At 33.1% G+C, this 16,494-nt stretch overlaps 2 protein-coding genes and 1 long non-coding RNA gene across 4 annotated transcripts; 1 reads left to right on the top strand and 2 right to left on the bottom strand.

Moving 5' to 3' along the window:
* The first annotated feature begins 390 nt into the window (after positions 1-390).
* LOC140955473 (uncharacterized) lies at positions 391-2,222 on the top strand. Its single transcript, XR_012169579.1, has 2 exons — positions 391-1,110; positions 1,405-2,222. It is a non-coding gene; the product is annotated as an uncharacterized lncRNA (long non-coding RNA).
* An 891-nt stretch (positions 2,223-3,113) lies between these two features.
* Positions 3,114-8,044, bottom strand: LOC118058984 (probable beta-1,3-galactosyltransferase 3). 2 transcript variants are annotated; one of them, XM_035071811.2, is made up of 12 exons: positions 7,927-8,044; positions 7,654-7,800; positions 6,893-6,950; positions 6,282-6,346; positions 5,990-6,180; positions 5,806-5,869; positions 5,130-5,202; positions 4,891-5,011; positions 4,571-4,658; positions 4,374-4,499; positions 4,037-4,146; positions 3,114-3,648 (listed from the first exon to the last, which is right to left on the bottom strand). In XM_035071811.2, coding segments are annotated over exons 1-12 (1,194 nt in total). In that variant the 5' UTR covers positions 7,929-8,044; the 3' UTR covers positions 3,114-3,499. The 2 variants fall into 2 exon arrangements, with proteins under 2 accessions (XP_034927702.1, XP_034927709.1); XM_035071818.2 differs by lacking the exon at positions 7,927-8,044 and having other exon boundaries at positions 7,654-7,906.
* A 3,096-nt stretch (positions 8,045-11,140) lies between these two features.
* On the bottom strand, positions 11,141-12,311 carry LOC118059008 (uncharacterized). Its single transcript, XM_035071832.2, has one exon. The coding sequence runs from the start codon at positions 12,150-12,152 to the stop codon at positions 11,571-11,573; it is 582 nt and encodes a 193-aa protein (XP_034927723.1). The 5' UTR covers positions 12,153-12,311; the 3' UTR covers positions 11,141-11,570.
* Between the last annotated feature and the right edge of the window lie 4,183 nt (positions 12,312-16,494).

The following is a 16,494-nucleotide window of genomic DNA, read 5'->3' on the forward strand; positions in this document are numbered from 1 at the left end:
GTGCTAATTAACTATAAATCATAGCTAGCTACTCCTATTTATACTAGTAGTTCATGCTTCCGTCGCATGCCTTATGGGGCCACAATTAATTCGTCTATATTGTTTCAATATGAACACAAACACGCAGGCCATATGAAGAAATCATCAAACTTCACTATTATTTTGCCCACAGAATCCAGGCATTTATGCACCCGCCGTTTACTTTCCTTCAAAAACAAGTTTTCCATGTTTTCAGTATTTTCAAACCAACTTTGCCACCTATTTGTCAAGTAAAACATCAACTAGCTAGACTACACATAACCTAGAAAATTCAACCAACCAAGATTACACCTTTGCTTTGCTTTTTCAAATTCAAAATAATGACTGGTGGCACCATACCAATGCCAACATGCCCTGCCCTCTCCTACAAGCTCTCTTTTTCAAGTCATAAATACAAATTGAAAGCTCGAGGGACCTCAGTGTGCCTTTTGCATTGTTTCTTTAAGCTTTAAATTTAATATACTCACCTTCCCTTTTGATGTTGGGTTGGTAGGGCATTAACTGCTAGCTTATTCTAGCCTATACATCCCTCCTTTCACCCCTTCCTCTCCTCTCCTCACAGACACAGACATACACATTAAGCAATGGATTACAGTCTCCCAGTCATAGCTAGAACATTGCTTCACCTTGCAGAAAACAAATCCCGTTTGCTTTCCCTCCATTGCTTTCTTTCCCTCCTTCGATCCTTGACTCTTCTATGTCTCTGTGCGCGGGGTAAGTTTATTTACTCGAAAGCTCCCTTAAAGCCCTTAATTCTGCTGACATTCACTCGAAACCATCTCTTTATTCCTTGATAGTACCTGAGTATCATGTTTCTTGGGGCTATTTAGGGTTTCTTGCTGCATGTGCTTGTGTTTGTTACTTTATAAACTAGATTTCATTTATATGTATACGTTGTTATTCGTATGTTTCTTCGGAGAAAACGGGATATTGGTACGGTTCAATCAGAAAGTAATGCTCCCAAGAGTATAGAGTACTATTGTTTGATTGAGCCGTGCCAATATCACGTACGCTCATCTTCCTCTCGAGGAACGAGCTCTTCCAAATATCGAGCTCATACATATTTGGAAGGTATGATTCCTAACCCTGACCTCTTCTTCAAGTTATTTCCTTCTCGATCTCCAATACATTTCTTGTGCCAAAAACAGGTCTTGTGCGACTCAAGGCACAAATCAATTCCTTATGTAAATTAGTAATCAAGACATTTCCTTTATCATTTTATCTTAAGAACTGTTGTTTCTTTGTTTCTGTAACAAATTAAGAAGATATTGAACCTAGATCTCTAAAAGGAATGAGTTATAATTATCATTAATGTTTTTTCTGACATCTTACTAATTATGCTGTTGGAACCATGTTTCCATGCAGAAATTCAACCAATCCAGCAACCCGTTATTGCAAACTTGATGGGAAAAACTCTTTACAAATTTCCTTACAAATCTTGTTGGATTTCTTTTTTCTCTTTGATTACCAATATACTTCTGTGGCTTTAAAGTAGTAATGACCATGGACAACCAACTGATCTAACTAAAGTAACTTGCTTAGGTGGTAGGCAAGAACTATTCATAGTTGTCTTTGAAAAGTACTTCCACTTTTTTGACAAAGTGGGTATTAGTAGGTGACAAAGATTCAATCTCCTTAACTGTTCTCTTCTCATTATTTTAAAACTCCAGGCATCACGACTTTCCGAATGTGTGAGACACTTTGGTGCCAGAAATTGAGGAATTATATTGTTTTTTCTTTTCAATTCCCTTGTAAACCCATCTAAATCCTGTAAGTTTATTTTGTAAAAGTATTTTAATTGAAATTTTGCCTTGTAGAGTACAATTTTTGTGGCAAAGATTTCTTCCTTCGAATTATCTAAATGAAGTATCACTTGTAAACTATACATTGCTTAGTGTATTCGGTCATCTACTTATCCAATTGAAATGTATATGTAACGTTTCCCCTTTTTGTTTTTTTTTTTTTTTTCAAAAAGGGAAAAATGGATAAAATCTTTAACGTATGGAAGTTTGGATCAAGCACTATTCCTCCCAAAATATCTGTCCTCGGCGTGTTAATGAAGACTATTGACTTCTTGATGGTTTGCATTATATAGGGTTTTAGATGTCCGACCCGAACTCGAAAAAAGATTTGAGTTATTAGATTACTGGATGAACTTGTGAGTTGTTATTTCAATTATTTTTTTTTTCTTGATGTTAATATACATATTGATCCAGTTGTCAGAATCAATTCTAAGACTGATTTGAAAAAGAATCTGATCTGTAAAAGAGTCTAAATCATTAGGTGATTGGGTTAGCCCATAAGTAATCAATTATTTATATTAAAATATTATTTCGTTCTTTATAAATAAAAATTTCTTGTTTTTAATCTCACCAAGTTAACTATATCATCAATATTTTATCTTATCTAGAAATTTAATCCCGGTCATGTTTTAAGTCTCAAATTTCTTGGATGGGTAAGGTTTAACAACAACGGGTATAACGCATGCCAATTGAGTGGACAACATGAACCCTTGAACGTTACGCGGCATAATTTCTTCCGAGACTTGGCATTAGGGCTCATTCAATGCAGGTCTTATTTGATTTGATGCTTCTACTCCCTAGTTTCTCATTGTCGACAATGGGGTTAATGTCCTTGGAGTTTTACTTTCAGTTTCCTGGGTCAATATGATCCATCAGATTTTTCATCACTTTCTCTATCACTGTCTTCTTTAAATTTGAGGCCATTGACCATTCATTATCACGGACAACTGAGATTCTTAGCGTAGGTCAAAAGGGAGATGGAAATAATGCAAAGGGAAGACAACGGGGGCATCCAACTGTTATTCTAGGTCGTTGTGGGGTAGCGATGGAATTTGCTTTCTCCATCCTGGTGTTGTTAGGTTATCCAACAGACAAAGGTTGCTGACTTGCTGCTGTAGATGCCTAATGTTTCAAAGCTGGATCTCATCATTTGACCTGGAAGCTATCTTCTTGTCATTGCAAGAGGCCAGCTGCACTGTAAAGATATTATGATCTCTCTCAGATCCTTTATGTTCTACAGAATGGAGCTTAAGCATGAAATGAAAAGAAGCATTAAAAAGTGAAAAACCATTAGCAATCTGAAGGAAAAACTCAACAAGGATTTTTTACTCTGTATACTGTATTGATCCATAAAGCAAAAGCTGCCCATCATAAAGATTATTCTAACTTATTGTTTGCTATTAGCAGTCATGGCAGAGATCCAACTAAACGGTCCTCCAACCATTCAAAGAATGAATGTTAGTTTGTTACAGCCTCTCCTTTTACTTTCTTACCACCATCTAGGGCTGGCCTCCTATGGACAAGGGCCCTTAAAGCAGCAAGGATCTCTATTCTCTTTGACTGTAACTCCATAATTTATATCAGTATATTGCACACAGCTCTACAACCTACTTCCCCAAGTTGCCCTTTCTGAGTTTGGAGGGATGGTATCTGATCTCTCAGAAGCTTGCATGCTCTAGAGCATTTACATCTTCACCACATGTCCTGTGAACTTCCACCATTCTCTCAACGGACCTGCAAATCCCGCTACATTTCCAATCAAATGAAGCAGCACAGACACTGCCAAGCTGAGCCTTCCACTCACAATCTGCGGTAAATAATCACATCATTATCTCTGCAAGAAGTATTTATATTTATGCTATATTCTCACTCTTTAAATTAATCAATATATGCAGTTCGGTAAAAGGATGAATGGAAACTTGTAATAATTCTGAATATGTCTGTTTATAATTACAAGAGCTTACAGATAGCAAGAAAAACCTTTAAAATTAACACTATAATAAGTTCAAAGAAGCAAATTGTCAATTTGGATTTGCTGAGTTTTACAGAATGAGCATCTGTCCTCAGAGGCAGGGAAATTTTACAGGTATTCAGGTGTTGCTTTCTTCTTTTCGCCTACCGACCAGAATGGATTTCCCATGTGAAAACTAAATGAATAATATATAAACATGTATCGCTAGCAGTGTCAAATTTACCTGGTGCAGTACCACAACAGATTCTCTTATCGTCAACATGCTCCACATCTAAACCGATAAACCAAGATCCCAGAGAAACATCTTCATTGACATATTTATGCAATATGTGCCTGAAGATAAGATTAAAAGAAAATTGAAGTGCATATTTAGCAAAACAAGTTCACAATCTGTAATGCTTAGGAATCAAATACATGGAGCCAGAATTAGAACCCCCTTTTCTAGATTCTTGGTAGCAAACTGGATTAGCAATCAATTTCAGCTCATCCAATCATTACTCATAAGAGACTTTAAGTTTTTCTGTAAACCAAATAACTTGTATGAATGGAGGGAGAATTACTGGTTTTCAGATATATAGGTAGCCAAATCCTTTGATATAGCATAAAGTTGTCCAGTAGCATGTCGGAAATACTTGTTTCCAGCTTCTCCGAATTTCCAATACTCTGGTTCGTAATATTTCACTCCCCTGTTTCATGGATATGTAAGAAGCCATTCCTTTCCAATGTTGATTCAAACAGCTCAGACCATTAAGCATACCTTTTAGAAAGTACAGGACCAGACTTCATACAACCGACATAAACCCGATGTTTCTTTCGGTGTCCAGCTAAGATTGTGCCCAATGTTGCTATATTAATTTCACAGCAAATGAGCTCAATTAGATGGGAGAAACAAGATAAACATGTACTTGGAAAATTCACAGGCACCCATCTCTAAAAACGCATGTCATTTTCTCCAATTCTACATATTTGTGTGTTCCCGCAAGTGTGTGTGTGTGAGAGAGAGAGAGAGAGAGAAAGGCATATTGCATACAAGATCTACAAATTAAACATGCAAGAGAGGATCAAAATTCTTTTTACCTAAATTCACATGAACATCATCGTCAACTTTGATATAAAAGTCCGCATCCCACAAAGCAACAGCGGTGCTAAAGTAAGTCTTTGTCTTGGCTGATAGTTCCAGGTAGCCCTCAACATGTTCCTGTTTACACATTATGAAAAATAAGAAGCATATACCTATTAGACATTTCATTAGACCCACTTTCAACCATCTGGAGTGCAAAAGATGAATGTAACGGCTAAGTAATGAATAAAATCACCAGTCTCAAAAAATCTCCGTGCACCATTTCCTCTGCTTCAATAGCTTTGTCAAGAATGCCACCAGCAGTTGAACTGTGGAAAATGCCATTTAATGAAAATTTCTTCTTTAAATTCATACTCCACAACTATATAGTGTACCGACATCTAGCATGAACAGTGAACATGGCAATCAAGGAGGTATACAAGTCCATGTCCATCCTTTCTTCCTCGGTTTATTACCACTTGTTCATCGTTTCTATCTCGGTTTATTTCACAGAGCACTTGATTCTATTCCTATCTTCCACATGACATTGCGATTGTTTTATCTACAAGTTTTTCATATCTCTCTAGATTTCTTGCTTTTAAAACAAAGTCCTGCTTTCATTATTGCATCAGTTTTGAAATCTTTTCAAAATGATTCTATACCTATCTTCCACATGACATTGCATTGTTTTATCTACAAGTTTTTCATATCTCTCTAGATTTCTTGCTTTTAAAACAAAGTCCTGCTTTTATTATTGCATCAGTTTTGAAATCTTTTCACAATGATATAATCAGATTTGTACAATCTTTCAGTGCTAGAGCCACGAATTTTACATACAGTCCAGTAGAAGAAAGATGGCAAGTGCTACACATTTTAAGAAAATCAAGCACACCGCAAACAACACTAGCTACAAGATAGGTATAAAATCTCACCTGTGACCTATAACAAAGCGTATGACTATACCCTTCTCCTTCTCCAATTTCTTTCTTGCCTCGCCTATTTAAGGATTCAAAACATGAACTCGTTAGTCATTCTCTAACTGCAAACTGGCAACTGGAGTAGCATTTAACTTTAAAAAGAACAAGTCAAAAACAAATTTGGTCCCGGCAAATTCACCTTGTGGCATCCAAGTTGTACGAACAGAATCCCTCCGTTTCCGACTGCTAAAAGCTGTATTGATTCCAATTACCATAAAGTATTTTCTTTTCAAGTTTCCTGATGCAGTATCGCCACTTAACAAAGATTGCTGCTCTGCCTTAGCAGCTGCTAGTTTCATCTCTATATTTGAAATTTTACTATCTAAGGCACTGCATTCAGAATAATACAGCAACAGGATTTGCATTTAGGTCAATGAAAGGGTAACACCGTCGTATCTGTGAAACTCAACATAATGTACAGCAGAGCTTACCTGATATCATACTGAGTATTTGAAATTTGCCCTAGACTGTTAATGGATGTATGATTTTCAAACTTCTGACAGTGGCAAAAGATTGAAGCAAATACTATAACTAGAAAGTCAATTGCGATAGCATAACTGAAAAGCATAGCTGAAATCTGACCGTATGAAAGCCAACAAAGCAGAAAAAATGACTTAAAGAAACAAGTACATTGCAAATTCTAACCTTTCCTTGACAAATATGACAATTGTATAAAAGAAGGTCCATGGACAGCGAAACTAACATTCAGCAATAAATTCTTCCACCCGGTTTGCATTTACAAATCACAAGTTATATATATTTGAAGAAAACTGCTTTCATGATACGATAATCCATAGCTAAATTAAACAATAAAAAATTCTTATTCCCATAAATTATCGGTCAACCACTGAAATGTCATAACTGATGTGTCAGAGAATTTTTAGCATTGTAGTGAAGGGAGTTTTTCAATTGAAAATACATTAAAATAATGCTTGACCACCAACTAGCCATACCACATTCTGAATTACCTCAATGCCACGTAGCGCAACACAACATTAAGCTTGTCCATATGTTTTTAAATAAAAGCCTGATATGCACTTACAAGCTTCTGATTACAATTCTTGGATTCTAAATTTGTTCTTTCAGGCTCTGTCCAAATCCTGGTGCAAGATTTCTTGATTAATATATATGACAAAGCAAATCACCTTGACTTGTAAATTAAAGTAGCCTAAAATCCATTGACAAAAAACAATTATAACTTCAAATGACTGCCAACATTTATCAAACGAAGCTTGCTAGCAATTGGCACCAAAACTTGTGCATTATAGAATTATAAAAAATGTGGCCCAAGACAACAAAGAATAACACTCTGCAATTTAATTCAGCCCTTCAACATCAGAAACAAGTTTAAGCGAAGGAAATAAAAAAGAAACGACAGCACACGTTTACAGCTTCTGTTTCCAAGGTTAATATAGTGTCGGTGGAGACATATTTGCCAAAAGAAAACAAAATTTTTTTAAAAAAGAGATCAACATGGCAGTCATTTGATTCCACAATATCCAAAAATCAAAAACAGAAGAGTAAAGCACAACACAATTTTTTCCTAAAACATTCAAGTTCTTCATGTCTTACGACATTTAGCTTCAAGAATCAATGGCAAACTTCAAATTAAAAGTCCAAGAAATCAGTCAAAAAGGCTTACTTCAACAGCAAACACCAATCCAAATGACCCTTTTCAACATCTCTATCACAAATCACATATTTCTCAAAATTAATTGATACCCAGTAGAGTAAAAATGCAAAGCAACCTCCAAAGCCTACAACTTTGAAGAAAGCAATAGGACCGCATTAATCAAAACTTGCCTGTTAGTGAATAATATCCCAGCAGAGAAGCAGCCAAAACAAAGCAAAAGAGCCAGATTCCTTGACACCACTGCATTCCTTGAACCCATCTCTCCTCCTCCAACTCCTACTCTACCCTTCACTGACATTTTTGTTTTACTATTTAACCTACACTCAACAACAAAAAAACAAAAAGATTCAAACTTTATCAAAAGTATAATTCTAAAAAAACCAATTTAGACACAACCCAGAATCTGTTTTGGTTTAAAAAAACAAATGAAAGTGATGTTGTACATGTGTTTATGTTTATGCAATGACACAGTCCACACACTTCTCTCCCTCCACAAAAGGGAACAGAGACAGAGAGGGAGACAGGTGCTCAGTGAAAAGTCCCGGTTACCAACTACCACTCTTATTAATATATATAGTCTCAAAAATTACTTAACCGTTCTCTTTACAGTATGTTTCTGTTTGTCACCATTAATGTACTTTTGATGTTATATGTTTCAAGACTACAGTTACAATGTTGTCTTTTACTTTTTGGAACAACAATATTAATGTTTCTAGCCTACAATAATAACAGTAACAGTTTCATTCGCATAGAATTAGTACTTTCTTTCTTAATCAATTCATAGGGCTAGTGCTTAGAGCTTTGATGCTAGTTCTTGGTCTTGATAGTTTAAGGTTCATTTAAGTGAACCAGATGGATATGAAAGATATCAAATTGGAGAGGTAATTCTTCACTTTATCTCAATCTGAGTATATAATTTTTTTATATTATTTTTTAAAAAAACTTTTAATTAAGCAATTGTGTACAACTTTTGTTAATCAATTACTAAATAAAAATTACAATACCGGTATACCAAATTTTATTTTATTTTCAATCAAGTACATGGGGTTTAATTGTTTTTTGGTACACTAATTTTAGTACTTCTTAAAAATTCATCAATTTCTTTTCAATCACATAATATCTATTTTATTGATTGAAATAATAAATATTTTAATAATATTTATAATTTATCTATTTATTTTAATTAATCTTTAAATAATTTCTAGACTCGAGGTAGAATGTAGATAGCTTGCTATTAACTTATTAGTTTTTTAAGAGGATTTATTTTAATTTTAAAATTTTTTATTTATTAAATATAATATTATTTTGAGCAGTACGCTTACAACAAAAAACAAATTAGAAATTAAAATTTGATGGAAGTAATTGATTGGCATAATAAAAAAAAACTGTGTATTAAAATAAAAAGATTAAAATTCATGAACTCAATTGAGAAAAGTTATAAAGTTAGTATACTTCTAGTGTAATTATCCCAATTTGCGAATAGAGAATTATGTTTTAATCTCTATAATTTAAGAAATGTTCCATTTCAGTCCTTCAAGGTTATAATTTATCAATATTAATCTAATAGTTTTCAAATTCTCTAATGTTTTTTTTTTTTTTTTGATAATAAGGGATCTTAAGGAAGTGTGTTTTGTTGATATATTCAAGAAAATAAAATTTTCTTGGTGCTAACCCCCGATTTGAACATAGAAGGTCGAGGAAATGAACAAACTTCTTTAACCATTATCCCATAAAAGTTGAAAGCGAACCCATATTTTTTAGATATTTAGAGTTTTTAAAACCTCTCTGAAACCATATGCATGGCTAATATAAAAAAATTGATCTTACATGAGCTGAAGTGGAAATGTATTAAATCTATGGGGACTGCTTTTTGAAATATAAAAAAAGAAGAGAAGCACGAAACCTTCTATAATCGAGGCCGTCTATTATTTGCGTGAAACAAAAGTAAAATAAAGTCATCAAGCTTATAATTATATATAAAAAAAGTCAACAAACACATTAATAGCATAACAAAAAAAAAGAAGAAGAAAGTTGATCCGAGTATAGAAGATTAAAATTAAAATTAAATTTGAAAAAAAATTATAACATCGCTGGCTTGGTTCTGGAAACAGTGATCACGAGAAAGCGAATTGGGCTTATTGCAAATATTTTGGCAAAATTGGTTGTGGGCTACACCTCTTCTCGTCTCTAGAGCATTAAAAAAAGCTACCATTTTGCCTTTTTTTTCTTATTTTTTTTTTCATAGCAGTAACATGCACAGACGACACAACCATGACAAATGATGTAACATGGGCTGTTTTTGTCTCTAATAGTTCATGTTTAAGGTGTAAGAAGAAACACATATCATGGCTTTAATAATAACTTTATTTCCCGGTTTAACAAGAATGATATTCTTGGATTAATTAACTTGCATGTTAATTTAGACTAAATCCCTCTATTCGAAGGATCTTAGATTTACAATTTCTTTTACATCGTTCGAATATCTTTTAATAGAATAAATCTTCTTGATCGTAATGTTCTCAGTATACGAATTTAAGAAATCAAAGAAGAGAGGAGAATTTTAATGGTGAATGAAGTAATACGAGCACAAACTAGCACCTTCCACCCTTTAACAAAGCATCAATGGAAAGATAAAATGAAGGGGCAACAAGTTAGGATTTTGTACTTTTGTGCAACAGAATATCCATTCGAACAAAGGTTTAAGTTTAGTGTTTTTTTATGAACTAAGATGACAGATGATGAAGCACTTTTGCAACGCTAGCGTATAGGTGTTACACCTTTAGTTTGCCAATGTGTAAAGAAGATAGCAATATCATAAAAGGGAAACAATATTGGAGATAGAACTTAAGATCACGAAGCAATATTGAGACAAGAGTTCAATAGTTCTTGTGAATTAAGCAACACTCAAGAACCACTTGTATTATTTATAATCAGGAACACTTTTGTGTGGATTCAAGGCAATGGCAGAAAGTTTTTTTTTTTTTTTTTTTGAAGTGGTCCTTGAAAGTATTGGAGGGTGCTCAGCATGTGATCAATGGTAGAGGTGGTAAGTGAAGGGAATGGAGAATTTTGCGAAGAAAATAATCGATATTCCTGTCGGAAAAGGGGGTTAAAGGCTTCTGTATTCTGGTGGAGAAGTGGGGATCTATGAATTGTAAATGTCATTGACATCTTGTTCCAGATTCTGATACCATTGTTAGCATGCAAGAATACGATTATTTTCTTGAACTTTATGCTGGTGGCCCCTTGATCCAACTGGAATGGATTTTAGAAATACTTGACAGTGAAGTTACACGATGAAAAGGCAATCCCTTTTCTATCTTGAACTCTTTTCGATCGAGGAAATGATCAAGTCGTGCCCGTTTGGGAAAGTGGCCGCGGGGCAACCGCAGCAGCGGCAGCCCCCGTTTCGGCTGCGCGTTCCCAAACGGAGTTGCTAAAAGATTTTATCAACCAATACACAGGAGAGAAAAGATAGTTCAAGCACTTGCACTTGCATGCGGGCCTCATCTGTCCAGCTAACAGCACAAACCAATATATAAATCTTCTTGTAAGTAAATGACCAAATCAAAGTCATCAAGGAAACAAGAGCAAGATTTAAGTAATAAGAGAAGGCATGACACAGGTGTTAAGCATTAGCAGCCAAAAGCAAAGAGATAAGAAGATTAAACTAATCCCTTTTTGATATATCCTCTTTCAAATCTCACTGCATTACTCGAAACACAAAATTCTACCAGGTTACCAGGCAAAATCTTAGAGGCTGCCAAAGGTTTTTTTTTTTTTTTTTCACTTTTCAATTTTCCTCTCTTCCTAGAGACCACACAACAAAAAGGGCAGCTCTGACTTCTACTTTCTACTCCCTCCCTGGTACATAACATACACCATATTGGGTTTGATAGTTGATAACTTAATATAAGCAGCAGCTAAAGAAAGAGTACTTCATGGGATCATGGGACCCTCTTTTACAAGATGACAAAATTGATGATGATGATGATTTGATGGTGGTGATGAACTAGATTATTATGATGATTAGGGGGAGGAGATGACAGTAAACTTGGTTTTGAAGAGTGGTTTTAAGAACACCTTTTTACTCTAGAAAACCAGTTTTTGTCAAAATAGCATTTCTTACTTTACTAAGATCTCTCCCTTTGAGTGTCCTTCCAATCCCTTCACACACAGAGAACGAAGAGATTTGACTCCTTGCAAGCTTCCTAGCTAACCACTCGTGTGGAGGCACTATGTCATCATCACCATCTTCATCACAATCATCAACATCATCATTGACATGATCATCTCCATCACCATAAGCAATACCATTATGGTCATCAACCCATGAAGCGATAATATCCCTTGAATCTTTCCCATAAATTTTTGACCAGTCAGGGATGTTCACAGGAGCTGATGACTGCTGTTGAGCTGCTTTGCCTCCATGGTTTGTAGCTGTTGTCTTTGTTGCTGGGATCATTCTTGGAGCCGTACTAGGTAGATGCCATGCAGAAGAAAAGGAAGGACCTGAAGAAGGGTACCTGGAGTTAGAACTTGAATCTCCCGTCTCCTTCACGACTGACCAAACATCTTCTTCTTCAAAATCTTCATCTCTCATTGATCTCCTTCCATAGCCACCAACAGTAATACTTCCCTTACCCAAGACACCACACCAATCTGCCATAACTACTAAAAACGACAAGAAATGGAATCAAAGTCAGTATTTTAGAAATCAAAACAGACGAGGAAGAGAGGTCTTGAGCAAAAAATAGGGAAGGCTACTTCAATCAATATAAATAAATGAGGTAAAAGGAGGATTCTTTTTCTTTGTTTTTTTGGGGTTTAACTATTAGTTAGTGCTGTCTTCTGTTTGGTTTTGATATTAATAAATGTATGTGTTTGATAGGTACCCGATGCGGGGTTTTTTTAAGTATTTTTAATTGAAAATTTATTAAAATATTTTATTATTTTTAATATAATATATTAAAATTATAAAATATGAACACTTCCAAATAGATTTTTTTCTTGAACAAAAATTTATTTTTTTGATTTATTTTATCTATTCCATAATCATAACAGGAGTAAAGGAAGTTTCAAGAAATGTCAAATCTATTCACTCTATATCAGTAACCGAGCCGGCTTAGGTGTCCCATAAGGATTTGCTTTTATATTGATTTCTACATATTGGATCAAGATGAATCAAAAAAGAAATCTAAGAAAAAAATGGATTTGAATTTCCTACGGGAATGATTTGAAAGATTCAAAACAAAAAAGAGTTGTATTAACTAGTAACAACATAATGGAGGTGTAGTTCATCAATATGAATTGATACAAAATTTAATTCAAATTCAATATAGAATGTACTGATATATTTGTTCAGGCGCTGCTGAAAATCAATTTTTTTTTTTAATTTAAAAGAAATATTAAGAGTATGAAAATTTTTATGGTCAATATCATTAAATTTAATCAAGCAATTTAATCTTGAAATTTGTGAATTTAACTACTTGTTTAACTTGAGTTTTGAATTAAATTGCGTGAGAGTTGATTCGAAATGAAATATTCAATTTAATGGATCCAAATATAACTTTAATGACCGGTAAAAATATAACATAACTTTTAAAAAAAATTTATTATAATATTTTTTTATATTGAGACGATGGATCGAAATTGGTCACCACACGACCTGAATTATGAACTTTAATATGTTTAATAACTTTATTATTTTTTTTAAATTATTTTTGTTTAATTTTATAATAACATTAGATGCTTTCAAAATCAAGCGTCAACTCTAAAAAAATATTTATTTGAAATTATGATAATCATATAGAAAGTATAAAAAAATAAACCATGAATTTTATTTTTTAACCAATCCAATATTGAATAAAAGAGAAATTAAAAAAATAATTAGAAAAATTAAAGGACCAGAAACTAAAAAAAAAAAACATATTAGGTATGATGGGTAAACCCACTAAACCAGTGAATTGGATAATCCGAGTCAACATGTCAAACTTGCAAACTAAGTAATAGATTCCATTAAGATTAATAACTTGTTTTTTTTTTTTTTCTAAACTATTGTTTATTTAATTATATAATAACAAAAATAGACGATCACAAAATCAAGCGTCAAACCAATACTGTGATTTTTTTAAGACTATAATAACCTTATAAAAAGCAAAATGAAACAAATCATGAAACTCAATTCTGAATTAGTCCAATATCAAAGGATGAAATTAAAAAAAAAATTATTAAAAAACTAAAGTTAAACTTGTCATACCCATCAACAGGCTATGGACTTTTTAAAATTTAATAATATGTTTTTATTTCTAAAACTATTTTTTAAATTATATAATAAAAAAATAGATAATAACATAATTGAGTTTAATTAAAAAAAAAATGTATCATGCTAAACTCGCAAACCGGAGCAACCAGGTTTCTTCGCTAAACTTATAAGCTGGATCATTGAGTCTACAAAATGTATTAACCTAGTTTTTTTAAAATTATTTTTTATTTAAGCTATTTTTTTAATACAGGAATAATCATATATAAAATAAATTATCAACTTTAAATTTCTATTAATATAACATATTAGAATTAAATTTAAAAAAAAATCAATAAAAAATTGGAAAAAAGTGTCCAAATGTAAAAAAAATATCTTCGCACCCCTTTTAGCTTTATTTATAACTTATAATATAAAAATGTATTGAATTAATTTTAATTTTTTTTAATGAACAAATCAAGTGAAAAATGATTTAAAAAACAGGATCAAATAACTCCCCAAAAGAGAAAATAAAATGAGCCCTTTGTGTAGAGAGAGAGAGAGAGAGAGAGAGAGGGAGTTGTGCAGGAGAATCTACCCTAGCTTTGTTTCAAGACCCTCCAAAAGAAGCAAACATGTTTCGAAAAGATAATCTAAAGAAAGACGGGGGTGACGCAGAGAACTCGACTAGGAAAGACCTCTCCTGTAAATAGAATAGATCCAGAGAAGGTCACAGGCACTCCAGTGACATCAGACTTGCACAGCAAAGGAAAAGGAAAACGACAGCAAGCAGTAGGATTTCCATATGTTTTGTCTGCATACATACATTAACCCAGAAATCAGCAAAAGAAAACAACCAGTTTTGAAAGAACACATAAAAATAGTGATGGGTTTTGATTAGATTCTTAAAGTTAGTTGCCACCAAATAATACTCTCTTTTGTAACCTCATGGAAATGGCGCCCTCTACAGGTGCTAGAAATCCAAACGCCCACAGAAACCAGCAGCAGCAGCTAGTACTGGAAGGTTGGCTTTGATGGCTGTAAGAGCAAAACCAATAGAACAAAAGTCTTTATCGTATCATAACTTACCACCCATGGAGGAGAGTGGCCCGCTCCTCAGTATCAAGCAGAAGTGCCCAATTTATATATATATATATATATATATATATATATATATAGAGAGAGAGAGAGATGTTTCTTGAGGGTACAGAACCTGGCTTCAAAGGAATTAGATTGAATAAGACTTGACAGAAAAAGTGAGGAAAAAATCAGACTATGAGATATTGACATAACTGTTTTTCGTCTTTGTCTTTTATACATATTAACTGTTAATTTTTGTTTTTTTCAATCAAGTAGAAGTTAAAAGTATTGGCAAATAATATCGTTGTAAGAAGTATATATATTTTATCAACCTTTTTCTTTTGAATATATATATATATATATATATATATATATATAGATGTGTGTACGCGCGCGTGTAATTTTATTTAATTTGTTAATTTGTAGAATAAAAAACAAATTTTAATTAAAATCTCAAAAAAATTTAGTATTAATTAATTTAACCAATCATTATGAATCATTTAATCTTTTTTTTTTTTTTTTAAGTTATGATTTATTATGAAAATTTAATTAATCTTGTTATTAACAACCATGATATTTAAATAAATATTATATTTTTAAACTGTGATGTTTAAAAAATACTATGGTTTATAATTTTAACATAAAAAATATGCTATTTAAAAAAAAAAAAAAACTTCTTGTTGTGTTCATTCACCATTTATTTTTATTTTATATTCTAATTACCCAATTTGCCCCAATTGAACTTTGGGGTTTTCATCGGACTCGTTAAACATGTCCTGATCTTGACACGTTGATCTAAGAAATTTACTGTTAGAAGCTTAATCAAGGTTTTCACCTTGATTAAGTCGACAGGGTAGTTGGATTTAAATACCAATACAAGCGAAGTGTTGCGTTTTGCATAGTATGATGCATGCACGAAACACTAAGCATTTCAATAAACAAATATAGTGCTATCTCCTTTGTTGTAAGCAAAGAAAAGGCTGGATTCTGATTGGATAGAGCAGTTGTCACAGATTTCAGTAAAACCTTATCCTCTCTAATCACTCAATGGCAATACAACTCACACTGCAATCTCATGACGCAGTTTCTCTCGCAGCTCAGGCTGCAGTGGTAGTAGCTAGTGTGAAAGTGTGAAGCAGCAGCCAGCAAACTTTTCTTGAAGGACACCTCCTGCCTTGGAAGGAGGAACGAGAGAGAGTTATAAAAGCATTTTTCTTGCGTTTGGCTTTGGGCGTGGTTTGAAAATGTTTGAGCATGGTTTCGGTATTGTGATATAAGGTTTTTTTTTTAAAAAAATATTTTTTAATATATTTAAATAATTTTGTTCTAACATAGCATGTCAAAACCATTATAAAATCTTTTAAAATTAATTAATTTAATATATATAATCTAGTTTCTGGACTAGTTTTGATGATTAAATTAACTAAAATTATTTTGAGAAAATCGGACCAAATTTTTTCGTCTTTTTAAGATGGAGAGTTGATTTTTTTGTTTTCAGAGAGTTAAACTGGTCGAGAATAAAAAATTACTTGAAGGCAAAATTATTGAGCTTTCCATCCTTAGGATGAAATTGAGATTTTCTAAGCAAAAGGGACCAAATATACTATATTAGTAATGAAAAGGGGGCAAAGAGATTTAACCTTAGGGCCGTCGCTGGCCACCTCTTGTATCTGTCCTTATAGTAGACTGT

The sequence above is a fragment of the Populus alba genome, chromosome 4 (genome assembly GCF_005239225.2).
Source record: "Populus alba chromosome 4, ASM523922v2, whole genome shotgun sequence".
Classification (NCBI taxonomy): Eukaryota; Viridiplantae; Streptophyta; class Magnoliopsida; order Malpighiales; family Salicaceae; genus Populus; species Populus alba.